This window comes from Aptenodytes patagonicus, chromosome 3, assembly GCF_965638725.1.
Source record: "Aptenodytes patagonicus chromosome 3, bAptPat1.pri.cur, whole genome shotgun sequence".
Lineage (NCBI taxonomy): Eukaryota > Metazoa > Chordata > Aves > Sphenisciformes > Spheniscidae > Aptenodytes > Aptenodytes patagonicus.
Genome location: NC_134951.1, coordinates 26,001,557 through 26,015,793, shown reverse-complemented (window position 1 = coordinate 26,015,793; position 14,237 = coordinate 26,001,557). Strand labels below are relative to the sequence as shown.

The 14,237-nt window shown below is 37.3% G+C and overlaps 1 protein-coding gene across 1 annotated transcript in view; it reads left to right on the top strand.

Annotated features, from left to right (window-relative positions):
• The window catches only part of CSMD1 (CUB and Sushi multiple domains 1), a 1,284,461-nt gene that overhangs the window by 1,090,255 nt on the left and 179,969 nt on the right, over positions 1-14,237 (top strand). Inside the window, exons 34-37 of the mRNA XM_076332906.1 lie at positions 4,086-4,289; positions 5,398-5,522; positions 6,154-6,250; positions 13,470-13,574. Coding sequence (XP_076189021.1) covers positions 4,086-4,289; positions 5,398-5,522; positions 6,154-6,250; positions 13,470-13,574 — 531 coding nt within the window. The remainder of the gene's footprint in view (positions 1-4,085; positions 4,290-5,397; positions 5,523-6,153; positions 6,251-13,469; positions 13,575-14,237) is intronic.

Here is a 14,237-nt window from a genome sequence, read left to right as displayed (position 1 = left end):
GAATAATCTGACACAACTCTAGCCATGGATGTTTGTCACTGCCATGGCTGTTTTACTTACCAGCTGCTCTCAGTAAAATGACATCTTTCAGTCTGAAAAGGAAGGAAGGACATAGCAGTACTTCTGCTACATGAACTAATTTAAGAGTGTTAGTAAACTGTCCCTACATTTGCTATAATGGCAGAGGTAGCCTGCTCACAGGAAAATAACTTTCCTAAGACAATATTATAATGAAACCAGATGATTTGACATCCTTTGTTGAGAGGTGCTGAAAATGCTAGTTACACAAAAAAAGTTTGGATTACAAATGCATGTATGCAAATTGCCAGCTGTGATTACTAACAATTATAAGATATTCTTTAATCTGATTCTTAAAAAGGGTCCTTTACCTTTGCACAGCTGTTGTAGGAATTCTCCAGATGTGGACTCCAGGTCAGTGTTAGAGAATCTGAGCAAGGATTTTCTTCTGAAACTTCCTCCCTTTTGAGGAAGTGGGTGAAAAAATAAATAGAGAAAGGTAGTATTCCCATAGAAGTCTGGGCAAGAGTTTCTTCTACACGGTGAATGAAAAATACTCCAGGAGTAATGCTGAAATTTTCAGTCAGGTCATATAGCCTTTTAGGAAGACAGGTAAGGTTTAGACACATGTAAAGCCAAAAGTTTAACTAGCAGGGGGCTGTAGTGGTGACCTGTGTGGGAGGAGGTCATGAGCTACCATGTGCCACTCACAAAGAGCTTCCTCTGAAGCTGGTATAAAGAATCTCTTACATGCCAAATCTTCCACCAGTCAGAGGAGCATGTAGTGCCTCTGCTCAAAGATATTTAAGAAAGTGACAACTGCTTTGGGGCAGAGATGCTTTTGGGGATGTGCTGCTGAGATGCTGCTGGAGGGACTGTTGGGGACACACACTTGGAAAGAGGCCCTCCGTGCCAAAGGACCAGCACTTCTAAGGGGACTGTGGCCTGTGGGTAACCCATATTGGAGTGAGAACACCTCGGAGGGGTTGGCGGCCTGTGAAAGACCTATTCTGCAGTAAGGGGACATCTCTGAGCAACTGCAGCCCATGGGTGACCCACTCTGTAGCACAAACACTAAGAAACAGAGTGACACGAGAACTTGAAGAAGCAAAAAGCAGGAGAGAAAATGAGTAAAATACTAAGTACAGCAGAGGAAAACCAAGAAGCAAAAAGAGAGCACATGACCTCAACCTCCTGTGCTGCCTCTCACCTCGCTGGTGGAACTAAGATGGACACAAGGAAGTTAAGACAAGGAAGGGGGAGGATAGATGTTTGGCTGAAGTTGAGCCTGGGGAGAGGGAAGGAAAGCTGTTTATTTAAGTGGTTGTTTGATTGTTTGTGTCCTCTTTGTTCTTAACTCCTGAATCAGTGATCAGAGGTTTGTGTTATTTGGTAGTAAATTAAATTAAGCATAATAAGGTATAAATTCCCTGAGTCAAAACTGGTTTGTCCACAGCAATGTATTGAACCTTTTGCTATCACATAATTGTGAATGATTTATCTCATGACCAAAACTCCCATGTGAGGAAGTAGTCTTGACCAAGGGATGGATTAATGCCTAATCATGTGGCAGAAGCTGTAGCTCCAGGCAGAGGACAGTCATGTGGCTGGATGTGTGAGCAGCCATTATCACCTAGTCAGTTGTAAAGTCATTATACAATAAAAAAAAGAAGGTTTGAATAAAATAGTGCTTGTACAGTAGACCATTTGATAGAGAAAAGGCTGTTAGTCCCAATAAAAGAGAACAAAAAAGAGCAGGCTGAGTCAGTTGAATTGACCTGGCAGACTGCATCTGGTCTGCAGATTACAATCAGGAAGAACGGTGACTGTGTGAAAACCCTGAACTGTGGTTTCTTCATTATCTTTCCACAAGAGCAGAATGATTTCCTGCCACGGTTAGAACTGTATGCATGAACAAGTTTCACAGAGCAGCGGTGTGATACTGAGGTCCTATTGAAAACTTAGTCAGAAAATCCCATTTATTTGAACAAAGGCAGGTACATTAAATTTACTGAAAGGGAAGTGGTTTGTTTATATTGAGTAAAGTATTTAACCATTTAAAAAACTTGAAAAATGTATTTGCTTTTGTTTTGCCGTATTGTTATCATTCCAGGAGTACGTTAGTTTACCTCTGACCATTTCTTTCAATCTTGGATGCATTTTATAACTTTCTTAAGCCTTCAAGACTAAAATTTTTTGCAGCCATCTAACCTGCTGATTTAGAAGAAAATATGTGTTACTGTATCTGTATGACCTTGTCTGACAAATCAACCCACTGCATATTAATAAAAAGAGCACGTATTTTACTGTTATTGCTAGTACCAATTATTTCTAAACCTTCTTTGAAAAAGATTTTCTCTACATTCAATAATACTTGCATAAACTTAATTGTTATTCTCAGTAGCAATACAGAAAACTGGTAGAACATAATGTTAATGTAATCATAAATGAGAACTTCCAATGTTCTGCTAAAATGTGTTGCATATTTCATGCTAGATTTAAGATAGGATTGATTTCAATTAGTGTTCTGTACCCAACTTGTCAACAAACGTTAACTTCAAGAGCACTTACCAGTACTTAAAACTACTGCTCTTAAGTAGTTACGATTCTGAATAGAGCAAATGACAGCATAAGAAATAAGAAAAGCATAAAGCTATCGATATGAAAATAAGTATATATATATAGGCTCCACACACCTTGTCTTTTACTTAGTGACCAAGGTAGATGAACAAGTGGGGGGGGCAGGGGTGTGTATGTCTGTGTGTACAGGTGTGCACATGAATAGATGGGAATATTGCTCTTCACTGTTACAGACAAGCAAATAAAATTAAATATAAGAATGTAAAATAAAATTAAATATAACCGTGATTCTGTTTCCACTATTCTTAAAATAGGTTAGTAAGCCAGAAACATCATGTTTGAAAATCTGCCCGGAATAAAGTCTAAATACCCCCCCCCCCCCCCTTTTTTTTTTCTTTCTGTGCCATTCTGTGTCTTTGTTAATTAAAGACAAAATGGCAGGCAATTTTCATGGTGTTACTTATTCATATCTAGATGCAGTGATCCCCTGAAACTAATTCTTGAAGAAACCAAACTGATCAAACAAAGCTTTTGAACATGCCACTCACACAGAAAAATTGCTTATATTTGATGAGATTATTTTTAATGTACATTTATTTTATTATAGTGTAAAACATAAATGATATTGCACACAAATGATACTTTTATCATTTTTTCTATAAATATATATTTTTTAAAAAATTGGCATTTACTAGCTAACTGCAAAATGAAATGTAGAAAGAACAAGTTTGATACACAAACGACATGCACAATACCAAGAGACAGTAAGTATAAAAAAATGGCTGCTATAAAGAAGTGGTTATAAATAGCAAAGCCAAAGGGAAAATAAACCCATGGGCTTCTAATGAATTTTATTATTTTGCTCTTTAAATGTTGCTTACAGTCTTTTAACTGTTCTTGTAGCACATCAGGTTTATGAATTCTCAGAAATTATTGGTAAAAATAATTGTTGTCAATTGTAAATACTGAAATAGCCTTGATGATACATTGCTATCACTTAGTATTCTCCAATATGATAAGTCAAATATTTGTATAATATTACATTGGTTTTATATCTGTTTATCTACAGCATAATATTTTTCTTGGCTTCTAATGAGAAACTTCTAATGAGAAGCCAAAACTTCCATATTTAATAAGTAAAATAGGTGGTACGTATAGTATCCTGTCATTAAAGAGGGCAGCTGAAACACTCACTGATTCTCTTATGCCTAAGGATGTGCTTCCAAAGTAATTTGTTCTCCAAGCTGCCATGGCACTCACGTGACTGTACATGGTCACAGCCCAAAACCACAATCCAGCTAACAGCCATGAAAGCATTAGGCCATTCTTTGAGAATACAGGAGCAAAGCAAGTAAAAGGAACAAATACAATTGAGCCCTGTCCTACAAGAAACAATGAGCATTTTTAGTGGTCTATTTATTTTTTAGATGATGACTGTCATTTGGATTCATGGCATCTTTTTTTTCTTTCTTGCTCTCTTTATGCAGCTGTTCCACGCACAAGTGATACGCAGTGTAGCTCAGTTCCAGAGCCTAGGTACGGAAGGAGAATCGGCTCTGAGTTTTCAGCAGGCTCTGTTGTTCGATTTGAGTGTAGTCCTGGCTATCTGCTACAAGGCTCTAAAGCTATCCGATGTCAGTCTGTACCTAATGCTTTAGCTCAGTGGAATGACACAGTGCCAAGCTGTGTAGGTAAGCAATTACATTTAAGTCATCTGTTCTGTCACACGTCTCTGAATCAGAATTCTGGAACTGTTTCAGAAAATAGTATTTAACATATATATTCGCTCTCCTTCGATTAATATCAGTCATGCCCAATTTAAAAGAGCAGTTTTCCATATCAAAAAGTAATTGAGTACCAGCTGGTTGGTAGGCAGTATAGTGTTTCATATAATGACTTAGATTATATGAACAAGTGTGATGCACATTTTCTTGAACATTCATTATTTTCATGACTCATCTACAGCTTGAAATACAGGACAGAATTTAATTCTCCAGAAGTGTCTTTACCTGTTTTATTACACAGTACTTGTATATTTCTATCACACATAGAATGATGATTTCTTTTTTCAAGTAGAAACATAGTGTACATTGAATAATAATAGCATTGTTAAGTATAGCTAATTTTCTTCAGTCTATCAACAGACCTGCAGTGGGATAATGTTTAGCACTTCAAATTTTTTTCTAAATGTTCAAAGGTTTTCTTCTCTCCCTCCTTGGATTTATATTCAAAAGTCACTGCTATTCATAGGAATTTAGTCTATAATTAATGAGTGTTCTAAAAATAAATGTAGGTGTCCTATTTTCTGTGTATTCTGGGTTTTTTTGTTTAGTTTAGTTATCTTTTCTTGAACCTTAAAGAAGCAATTGTGTATACATTAAAAATATTTAATGTACCACACTGCTTTACCAGCTAGATACAATATTGGAACTATCTTAGGCTGTGGGTAAGTTCACACGATTTCTGTCAATCATGATAGTGTTTAATGTTATGTCTTTACAGTTTGTGGTTACTCTCAGGTAAGACATGAGTAGGCTGTGCTGCTAGGCTGTTCTAGGCTTCACACACTCAAAATGAAGTTAACTTCTGAATTGTTTATTCATGCAGGTTGTATCTTATACTTGATATTGTTCATATATTTTAGATACATTGCTTTCTAAGTTCAGATCATTGCTTCACCTCTGTGTGTTTATGCTACAGAAGAGATTTATTATAATTAGCTTAGAAAATTATTATTACTTTTCTGTTCTCTGAAGTGGTTTAGGTTTTCTAATAATTCATGATAATACTTTCTTTCAGTGCCATGCAGTGGGAATTTTACTGAGCGGAGAGGTACTATTCTTTCACCAGGTTACCCTGAACCTTATGGTAACAGCTTGAATTGTGTGTGGAAAATCATAGTGACTGAGGGATCAGGTATTCAGGCAAGTCTATATTCTGTCAAGCATGGAATATTAAGTACTTTGTTGTTCAGTTTAAAAAGTAATTGTTTATTTCTCTAGAATTGTCAGAAAATAGCAATTGGTAACAATTTTTTGGGTACTTGAAATATTTGTGCTTTGTTTTTCTCAATATTGTTCTTTGGTTAGCTTTATTCTGTGTTACTTTATTTTTACATGGGGGTATGAATGAGAAATGGTTAACAAGCAGCTTTCTCTTGTAACTGAGTAGAATGTTGAAAGCAGGTCCTGATCCTTCAATCTGGTATGCAAATGCCAACCCTTTCTATCTGCTAGGATATCATTGAGGCACTTAGAGGTCTGCAACTGTGTTGATTATCTGCTCATTTACACTTTGAGTAATTATTTATAACCATGCAACATATGTGCAAAATCCTTCTTACTTACCTAGTGTCATATTTTCTAGAAGTTAAGACAACTCAAAAAGTGAATGTTAATGTTTTATTTACATTTTTTCACTCAGGTATTTTTGTTTGGATTTGCTTATTTATGGGGTTTTTTTGGGTCATGTTCTCTTTTTATTTTGTTGTTTCTAGAACATTTAAAAATACATATGGCTAGTTGGTTTAAAAAGTTCTGTCGTGGTATTTTACAGATCCAGGTCATCAGCTTTGCCACTGAACATAATTGGGACTCTCTTGAAATATACGATGGTGGAGATATGACAGCACCGCGTCTTGGGAGCTTTTCAGGTGAGGATATGCCGTGATTTAAACATACAGGTCTATATATAGTTGTATGAGAGAACATGTCTTTGCTCACACATATACACAAGGAGTATATTTGTATTGCATCTTTCATGATATCATTATGAAACGTTTTCATTTTGGGGAGGAGATTTCAGGTGCTGTAAACATGTCAATATTCAAATTCAAAGAGAGATTTTCAGAAGAAAATATGAGACTAAAATGTTTAGCATTGATTAGTGGGATTTAGGTGATAATACTTTAAAAAAAAATTCTTTCTTTTATTTTACCTACTCATCCCACACAGAAGATACGGTGATTTAAATTAGTACTGACATTCAAGGAGCTTCCTTTGATAACTTTGACTTAGTTTATCCTTGTTAGACTCCCTTTCTCAGGAAAAAAGATGAAGCATTCAGTATTCATCCAAACTCCCCAGACCTCAGAGAACAAAACAAATTACTACAATTGGGACACAACAAACATTGTAATTTGTTGTTTCACATGTACATCAGGCATATATAGTTTTACTCCTTTTTTATAAGACAATTTTTATAGAAAGAGCATGTTCTATAAACCAAACCAAGAGAAAGAGATATCTCATATAAGATTAAGTCACAAATAATATCGCAGACTCATGAACTCTATCACAAGCCTGATCTGATTCTGGTGTAGTTAAAGCATTTTGTGGAATTTTGCCTCTCTGGTGACTTCACGAACATTTAAAGTATAGATGTATATTGGATTATGTAAGGAAATGAACAATCAACTGAAAAAGTTAACCCCGTATTATTCATTTGGATATTGAATTATAATAATTTCAAGTTGCACCTCAAAATTTAGATATTAAAATGTGTTGTGGTGTTAACCTTAGTAGGCAACTCAACCCCACCCAGCCGCTTGCTCACTCCCACACAGTGGGATGGGAGAGAGAATCGGAAGGGTAAAAGTGAGACAACTTGTGGGTTGAGATATAAAAGGTAAAGCAAAAGCTGCACATGTAAGCAAAGCAAAATAAGGAATTCATTCACTGCTTCCCATCGGCAGGCAGGTGTTCAGCCATCTCCAAGACAGCAGGGCTCCATCATGCGTAATGGTTTCTTGGGAAGAGAAATGCCATAACTGCCAACAGCCCCCCCCTTACTCTTTTGTCTCCCAGCTTTTATTGCTGAGCACGACGTCATATCGTATGGGATATCCTTTTGGTCAGTTGGGGTCAGTTGTCCCCGCTGTGTCCCCTACCAACTTCTTGCCCAACACCAGCCTACTTGCTGGTGGGATGGTGTGAGAAGCAGAAAAGGCCTTGACTCTGTGTAAGCACTGCTCAGCAATAACTAAAACATCCCTGTGTTATCAACACTGTTTTGGTCACAAATCCAAAACATGGCACCACGCCAGCTACTATGAAGAAATGTAACTCTACCCCAGCCAGACCCAGTACAAAAGGCTATAACATTTTATATTAAAGGCTAGTAGCTATGTTGTATATTAAATTTGCAATAAGAAAGAAAGAAGTTATGAAAAGTAATCAGCTTTTGACAAGTGCAATATGTGGCAAATATATTGGACGCATTGGATAAAGAACTGATTAAATGATCCATTTAACAATATTCCATTTAACAATACTCAAGACTCAAAACACTTTCTTATTCTATACTAAAAGTGTGTCATCTTGCTTTAGCTTAAAAGCCTTCCTAATTTCCAGGGAAACTGAAAAAGACAGTTTTTTGTATTGGAAATATTTAATTGGGGATAGAGTAGCACAGCTTTATTGTGGATTTCTCTCTTTTGTATAATGAATGTCAGACTTAAAATGAAGCATTATTTTGTATATGGGAAAGGCCTAATGAAGATTATTTAAACAAGACATGAAATCTGCTGTTCTTAAAACTGAACCAGTAATGTGACATTGAAACTGAATTCCAGGCAGAATTTCATAAGTGGTAAAATTCAGCAGGTATCATTTCTCTCTTACTAAATCTTGTACAATACCATTGTCTTCTGCTGCACTCTCTGTGATTCATCTGTCTTCTAAATAAGCATTCAAGATGCACAGATGTACAACTAATTACTAAGAACTTACTAAACTGTGCTGCTAAACTGTATCACAGAGTTGATTTGGAAAAGTGAATTCACTGGAGTCTGTTTCTTAAGGAAGACTTTACAAAGATAGGTAACTATACCATTTCCTCATGTCAGGGCACAGCAGGGACCGGCTGCTCCCTGGGGTCAGGGTGCCAGGAGCGATGGGGGCTCTCTGGGGCAGCAAGACAGGGCCTGGCAGCCAGGGCCCGTCCTACTGCCCCAGCCAGGAGCCGGGCAGCTGGGGAACACTGGGGCAGCCCCAGTCCCAGGCATTAAGCACCTCTCTGGGGACCGGGACAGGCTGGGCTGGGACATGGGCCCATGGGTGGGCCCAGCTCAATGGGGCCCATGGCCAGGTAGGGCAGGGCTGTGGGGAGCTGGAGACTGGCCCTGCTGCGGCATCACTGGGGCAGGAGCTGATGGCCTCTGGGGCTGAAATGGGGTCCTGGGCCACGGGCAGGGTGGAGACAGGCCCCAGGGGGCTGGGCAAGGCCAGAAAGGGCTGTCTGCTAGAGCAATCTGAGCCCTTACATATTGTCTTGTCCTTTTTGGATTAATCCTGTGGGTCATCTTTTATCAGTGAATGGCAGAAATATCAGGGCATTTTTCTTCTTTTTATGCTATAGGATGCTATTTTAGGGGAAAGTGATAGGGGTTTCATAAACAAAGCTATAACAAAAATCCTGAGACCATGTGTTAACAGACATAAATATATCTTGTGCTGCTGTCTTCCTGGTGGCAGAATACGTGAATTTTTGTACAACCATCCTGGAAAGAAGCTGCTGTGGGTAGGACTGATGTGTTGAATGCCAAGAGGGATTCTCTCCCAGCATGCTTTTGTGGCATGTGACAGAATAGCGAACTAGTGAGTTTCTTGTGCCTAATATTGACAGGTGATGCCTTTTGGTGGGCAAACTGATTCTTTTTAAGACCAAGTTTTTCAGATGACACTAGACAGTGTCGAGAGACATTCAGAGTAATTGGAAAACTATGAATTATTTTTTCTTTCAATATTACTCATTCATCAAAGTAGTGCTTGTGACTCATGAGGAAATAAAAATAACATTGCCTTTAAAAGACAACCATCAAAATAGTTTCTCAGTCTTTTGCAACAGTCGCTGTACCACTTACACAATATATGTAGGTATAGCAGATTTTTGATTAATGAATGAAGCTTAGTTGCCTTACCAAATGCTTGAATGAAACAGGATGATTAATGAAAGACAGAGTTAATTCTTTTCATATTATTATTGATCAATTTTATGATGAGTAGACATGTTTCCAAGTTTACATAATAAAGTTATACCTGTAATATTTTAATAAAATTAAGGGACTGTTTGCACAGATTGACTCTTAATTCTGTCAGTTGGGAAGGCCACAGTTTTTACAAACAGGATAGATTTTACTTGCTATATTCAGAAAGAAAAAAAAAAAAGAAAAGCCATAACTGGAATTGATTTTTCTGCTGCAGATGAACTATACTTCATTTTTCATTTGGAAAAGTAATTTAAGTTCCCTGTTTTTCAATAGCCATCCTGCTTTCCAAAAAAAGGTTGATTTATTTAAAAATATGACATTAAAGAAAAAAAAGAATTTCATTAAATGATAATCAGGTTATATGTATGTTAAGTTTACCAAGTGTCTGATCTTCTGTGCTTTTCCTTAACAGCTGTAGTCTTATATTTTCCACTTCCTCAATCTAATATGGGCACCTTCCTTCCAAGAATATTTTTATCTTCTAAAGCCTGCATTTATTATAAGACTACAAAATTGTCAACTGAATTTAGAGAGAGTCTGTTCTTATAGCTCAGTAATGGCAGTTCCTACATGAAGCCTGTCCATTAAGCCAAAAATGCACAAAGACTTATAAAACTTGGAAAACTGTCAGGCATCCCACGAGTGTTTGTAAATACGCTGTGCTGCCAAATGTGTTACAGAATGGAATTATGAGAGAGTGGAAATTCCTTGGCTGAAAGGACAGAAAGGCTTTCATCAATATGGCAAGTGAAGTCTGTCCTGGGCTTCTTAGTGAAGGTTATAGAAATAGTAGTGGAGTGAGAGGATATTCTTACAAACATGTTTCTTTTTCCTGAGAGTATTAAGTCTGAACTTAAGAGAGAGGTCATTTTACTTAATACACAGAAATTAACAAAAAAGTGGAAACAAGCCAAAAAAGCAGCAGTATTTTAGAATTGTTAGTTTGGGATTGATGCTTCAGTTGACTATGGTATATTCAAACTGAAAAAAAAATAAAATGAGACTAAATATAACTACAGCTCCATCTAAAATTGGAAATGCAGATAACACCTGGCATTATTTTACATATGTATATGTATTTAAATATGCATATATATGTGTATAGACATATACAGAGAGAGTATACAAATACAGTAGTCATTAAGGTTGACATCTGGAGAATCTACTCTTACGATGATAGCTAAATTTAGAAAGAAATTAGGTAAGAATGTGATCCATGTTTTATGTTTGTGCTAACCCAAGAAATGCCTAAAATGACCATTTATCTCCATTCTTGGTCTAGAAATTTCTTAGATACCTAGACAGCCTTTCACACATGCAGTGTAGTGTTCTTCTCTGGAGTGAGATACGTTGCTCTTGGTTGTCATTGCTAATGCTTGAAAGGGCTAGTGGAAATAATTTTCTACAATAATAGCATAATTAAACATTAATTTAAGTAGAAAACTTGTCCTCATTCCCTTGTAAGCCTTTAGGGAGGCAAACACACTTACTGCCTCCTAGGAGAATTCCCTATTTTCCAGATTACAGATTCTCAGTTAAGAGGTTAAGAAGTCAGTCAGACTCTGGTATCCATCCATGTTAGATGTCTACCGTGGTGATATCTACACCTAAGCTATTATTCATGAAATCTGCTCCTGCCCTTTAAGTACTGTTTCTCTCTATTGACAATAAAGGAAGTCCAAAACAACTAGGACACCATGGGCAGTACATCTGGTCGCCACACTAAAACATATCTTCCATGCTTCATATACCTGATCCCAGAAGAAGCAGATGTTGGCAAGTGATCAATACAGTTTGTTAGATCATAGAATCATAGAACAGCCCAGGTTAGAAGGGACCTCAAAAGATCATCTAGTCCAACCTTTCATGGGAAAGGGAGCCTAGATGAGATTGTCCAGCACTGTCCAATTGCACCTTGAAAACCTCCAGTGATGGGGACTCTACCATGTCCCTGGGGAGGTTGTTCCAGTGACTGATTGTTAGCACTGTAAAAAATTTCTTTCTAATGTCGAGATGAAACCTCTCCCAGTGCAACTTGGACCTGTTGCCCCTTGTCTTCTCCATGTGGCTCCCTGTGAAGAGAGAGCCTCCATCTTCTTTGTAGCTGCCCTTTAAGTACTGGAATACTGTGATGAGGTCCCCCTCTGAGCCTTCTCTTCTTCAGGGAGAAGAGACCTAACTCCTTCAGCCTTTCCAAATAGGGCAGGTTCTCCAGCCCTTTGATCATCTTCATTGCCCTCCTTTGGACCCTCTTCAGTCTCTCTGTGTCTTTCTTGAATTGTGGGGACCAGAACTGGACACAGTACTCTAGGTGCAGCCTGACAAGCGCTGAGTACAGTGGGATGATCACACCTCTATCTCTGCTAGTAATGCCTTTCTGGATGCAGCCCAGGAACCTATTTGCCTTCGTTGCTGCAGCGGTTCACTGCTGACTCATGTCCAGGTTGTTGTCCACTAGGACCTCCAGGTTCTTTTCAGCAAGGCTGCTCCCCAGTCACACAGATCCTAGACTGTACCTCTCACAGTACAATAGGATATAATTTCTCATCTTATTGAATATCACCCTCTAAGGAACTAAAAGGCTGGTGTTAAACATTACCAGATCCTACAAAGGAACAGAACTGCCAGAAGAACAATTTTGTTCAATGAGGAGTATAATCATTCTGAGTCAACATCCTCATTCTTACAGAACAGACACCTTAAACATCCTTAAATGTATTTCAAATTCCATATGGATACTGTGAAAAGTTCTCCCTCCAGGATGTTTCACTATTTTCTGTATTCCACGGTAAGTATCGTGTGATGTGAATGCTCTGTACTGTCTGTGAATTTCCATACTTGGAGCTTCCATGTCAGACAATAAAACCTTCCTTAAAGGCCAACTTGTCATCTTTTAGCTCCTCACCATTTATATCAAGATTTTGCTTAATACAGTTTTAGATTTAAAAGTATTTACCATTTCCTTGTTTAGACTGTAGACTTACGAAGATAATTCTTTCCAGCATTTCTTTTTAAGCCTGAGTTTCAAGCTCATACCTAGGCTGCTCACAGTTACTATAGAAACAGCAAATACCCCACAGGAGATGAAAATATTTCTTATGCAACAACTGTTGAAGTTCATTAGCTACTTGTTACTGTCTTTGAGGGTAATCACAGAAAATGATGTAATTTTTAGCCTCAGTAAATGTTCCAGCTTTAGACTGTAGAATGTGAGCTACATAGTAGTCATGTGGTAAAAAAGAAAATGTTGTGTCAGACTTAGCAATGCTAGTGGCAAAGAATGTGTCCAGGGTTAGTGATAAGCTTGTTGTATAGCGCATACTGAAGTTAGTGGCACACAATTTTGTTACAGTTATTTGAATTAGATAAAGCTAGTATGTTTTTTTTTTTTTTAATGTGTTGTACCTGCTGCTTCATTTCCTGTCATACCCTCAGAATTAGGATAAGTGGTTGAAATATTATTGTGGGAAGAAGTTGTGGAGTGGACACAAAGAAAAAATCTGGACTGCTCTGTTCTGTACCGCAGGTTTTTATACACGTGGAAAAAAGTCAAATGGCAGTTGAGCTTGATCTCATAATCAAATCCTTTACTTATGTGATTCTTTTTTTTTGTTTACACCTCCTTTTTCTATCCAAGTCAATAAAGTTTCACCTGAACACGATGGGATCTTGTTTGATTGTACCTATATAGCCTCTTAGTATCATGACTTGTAATCAAAATTTTCTTGCAGCTTCAGGAGAAAACAAGACAGAACATAGCAGAATGTTTGAGATTTCCATGCACTTAATGAGAAGAAAATGAGCGTGTCTGATTCAGTCTTGGTTATGTCTTTTCAATATAACGTTGATATACCAGCATGTTCCATAACTTGTATTTTTCCAGGTACAACTGTGCCAGCATTGTTGAATAGCACCTCCAATCAACTTTACCTGCATTTTCACTCTGACATTAGTGTGGCAGCAGCTGGTTTTCACCTGGAATACAAAAGTAAGACTGCTTGCTTTTTGAAACATTCTCAGGAAAAAGTATGCGTATGGAAAGGGAAAGAGAGGGTTTGGTTCTTTTGGTTGTTTGTTTTTTTTTCTTCCCTGACTACCAAAGTCTACATGGCATGAACCTGGTGTAAGTGATATCTGTTAAACCGAAGTTTTAAATGAAGCAACATTTGAAATTGCTGGAAACCAGCATTCACAAATTAGCAGCTTATAACAAATCAACCTGGCAATTCAGAACAACATTTTAAAAATGTGGGGTTTAATTATGCTGTGGGTTTTTTTCCAACATATTTCAGCTTAGTTCTGAAATTTAGGTAACAAAAAAATGTAATAGTTTCACTGCTTGGAAATAGATAAAACCAGAACACATAACACGTGGTTTTTTTCCTATTTATACATGTATATATCTATTCCTTGCTGTTCTTTCTGTTCCTTCAAATTCTTTTCACTCCACAAATTGCTGTAATTGCAAAAAAAAAAAAAAAAAACATTATAATCCCAGAGCTACATGGAAACACTGCAGTTATCTTGGTAAATCACTGGCGGTATGAACAGAATAACCTAAGAATGTTAATGGCAAATTCTGCAATATATCAACTTTTTATATGTTTTGTGAGCAGCTTGGTTCTAAAATACAAAGGTTTGGTGTTATAAA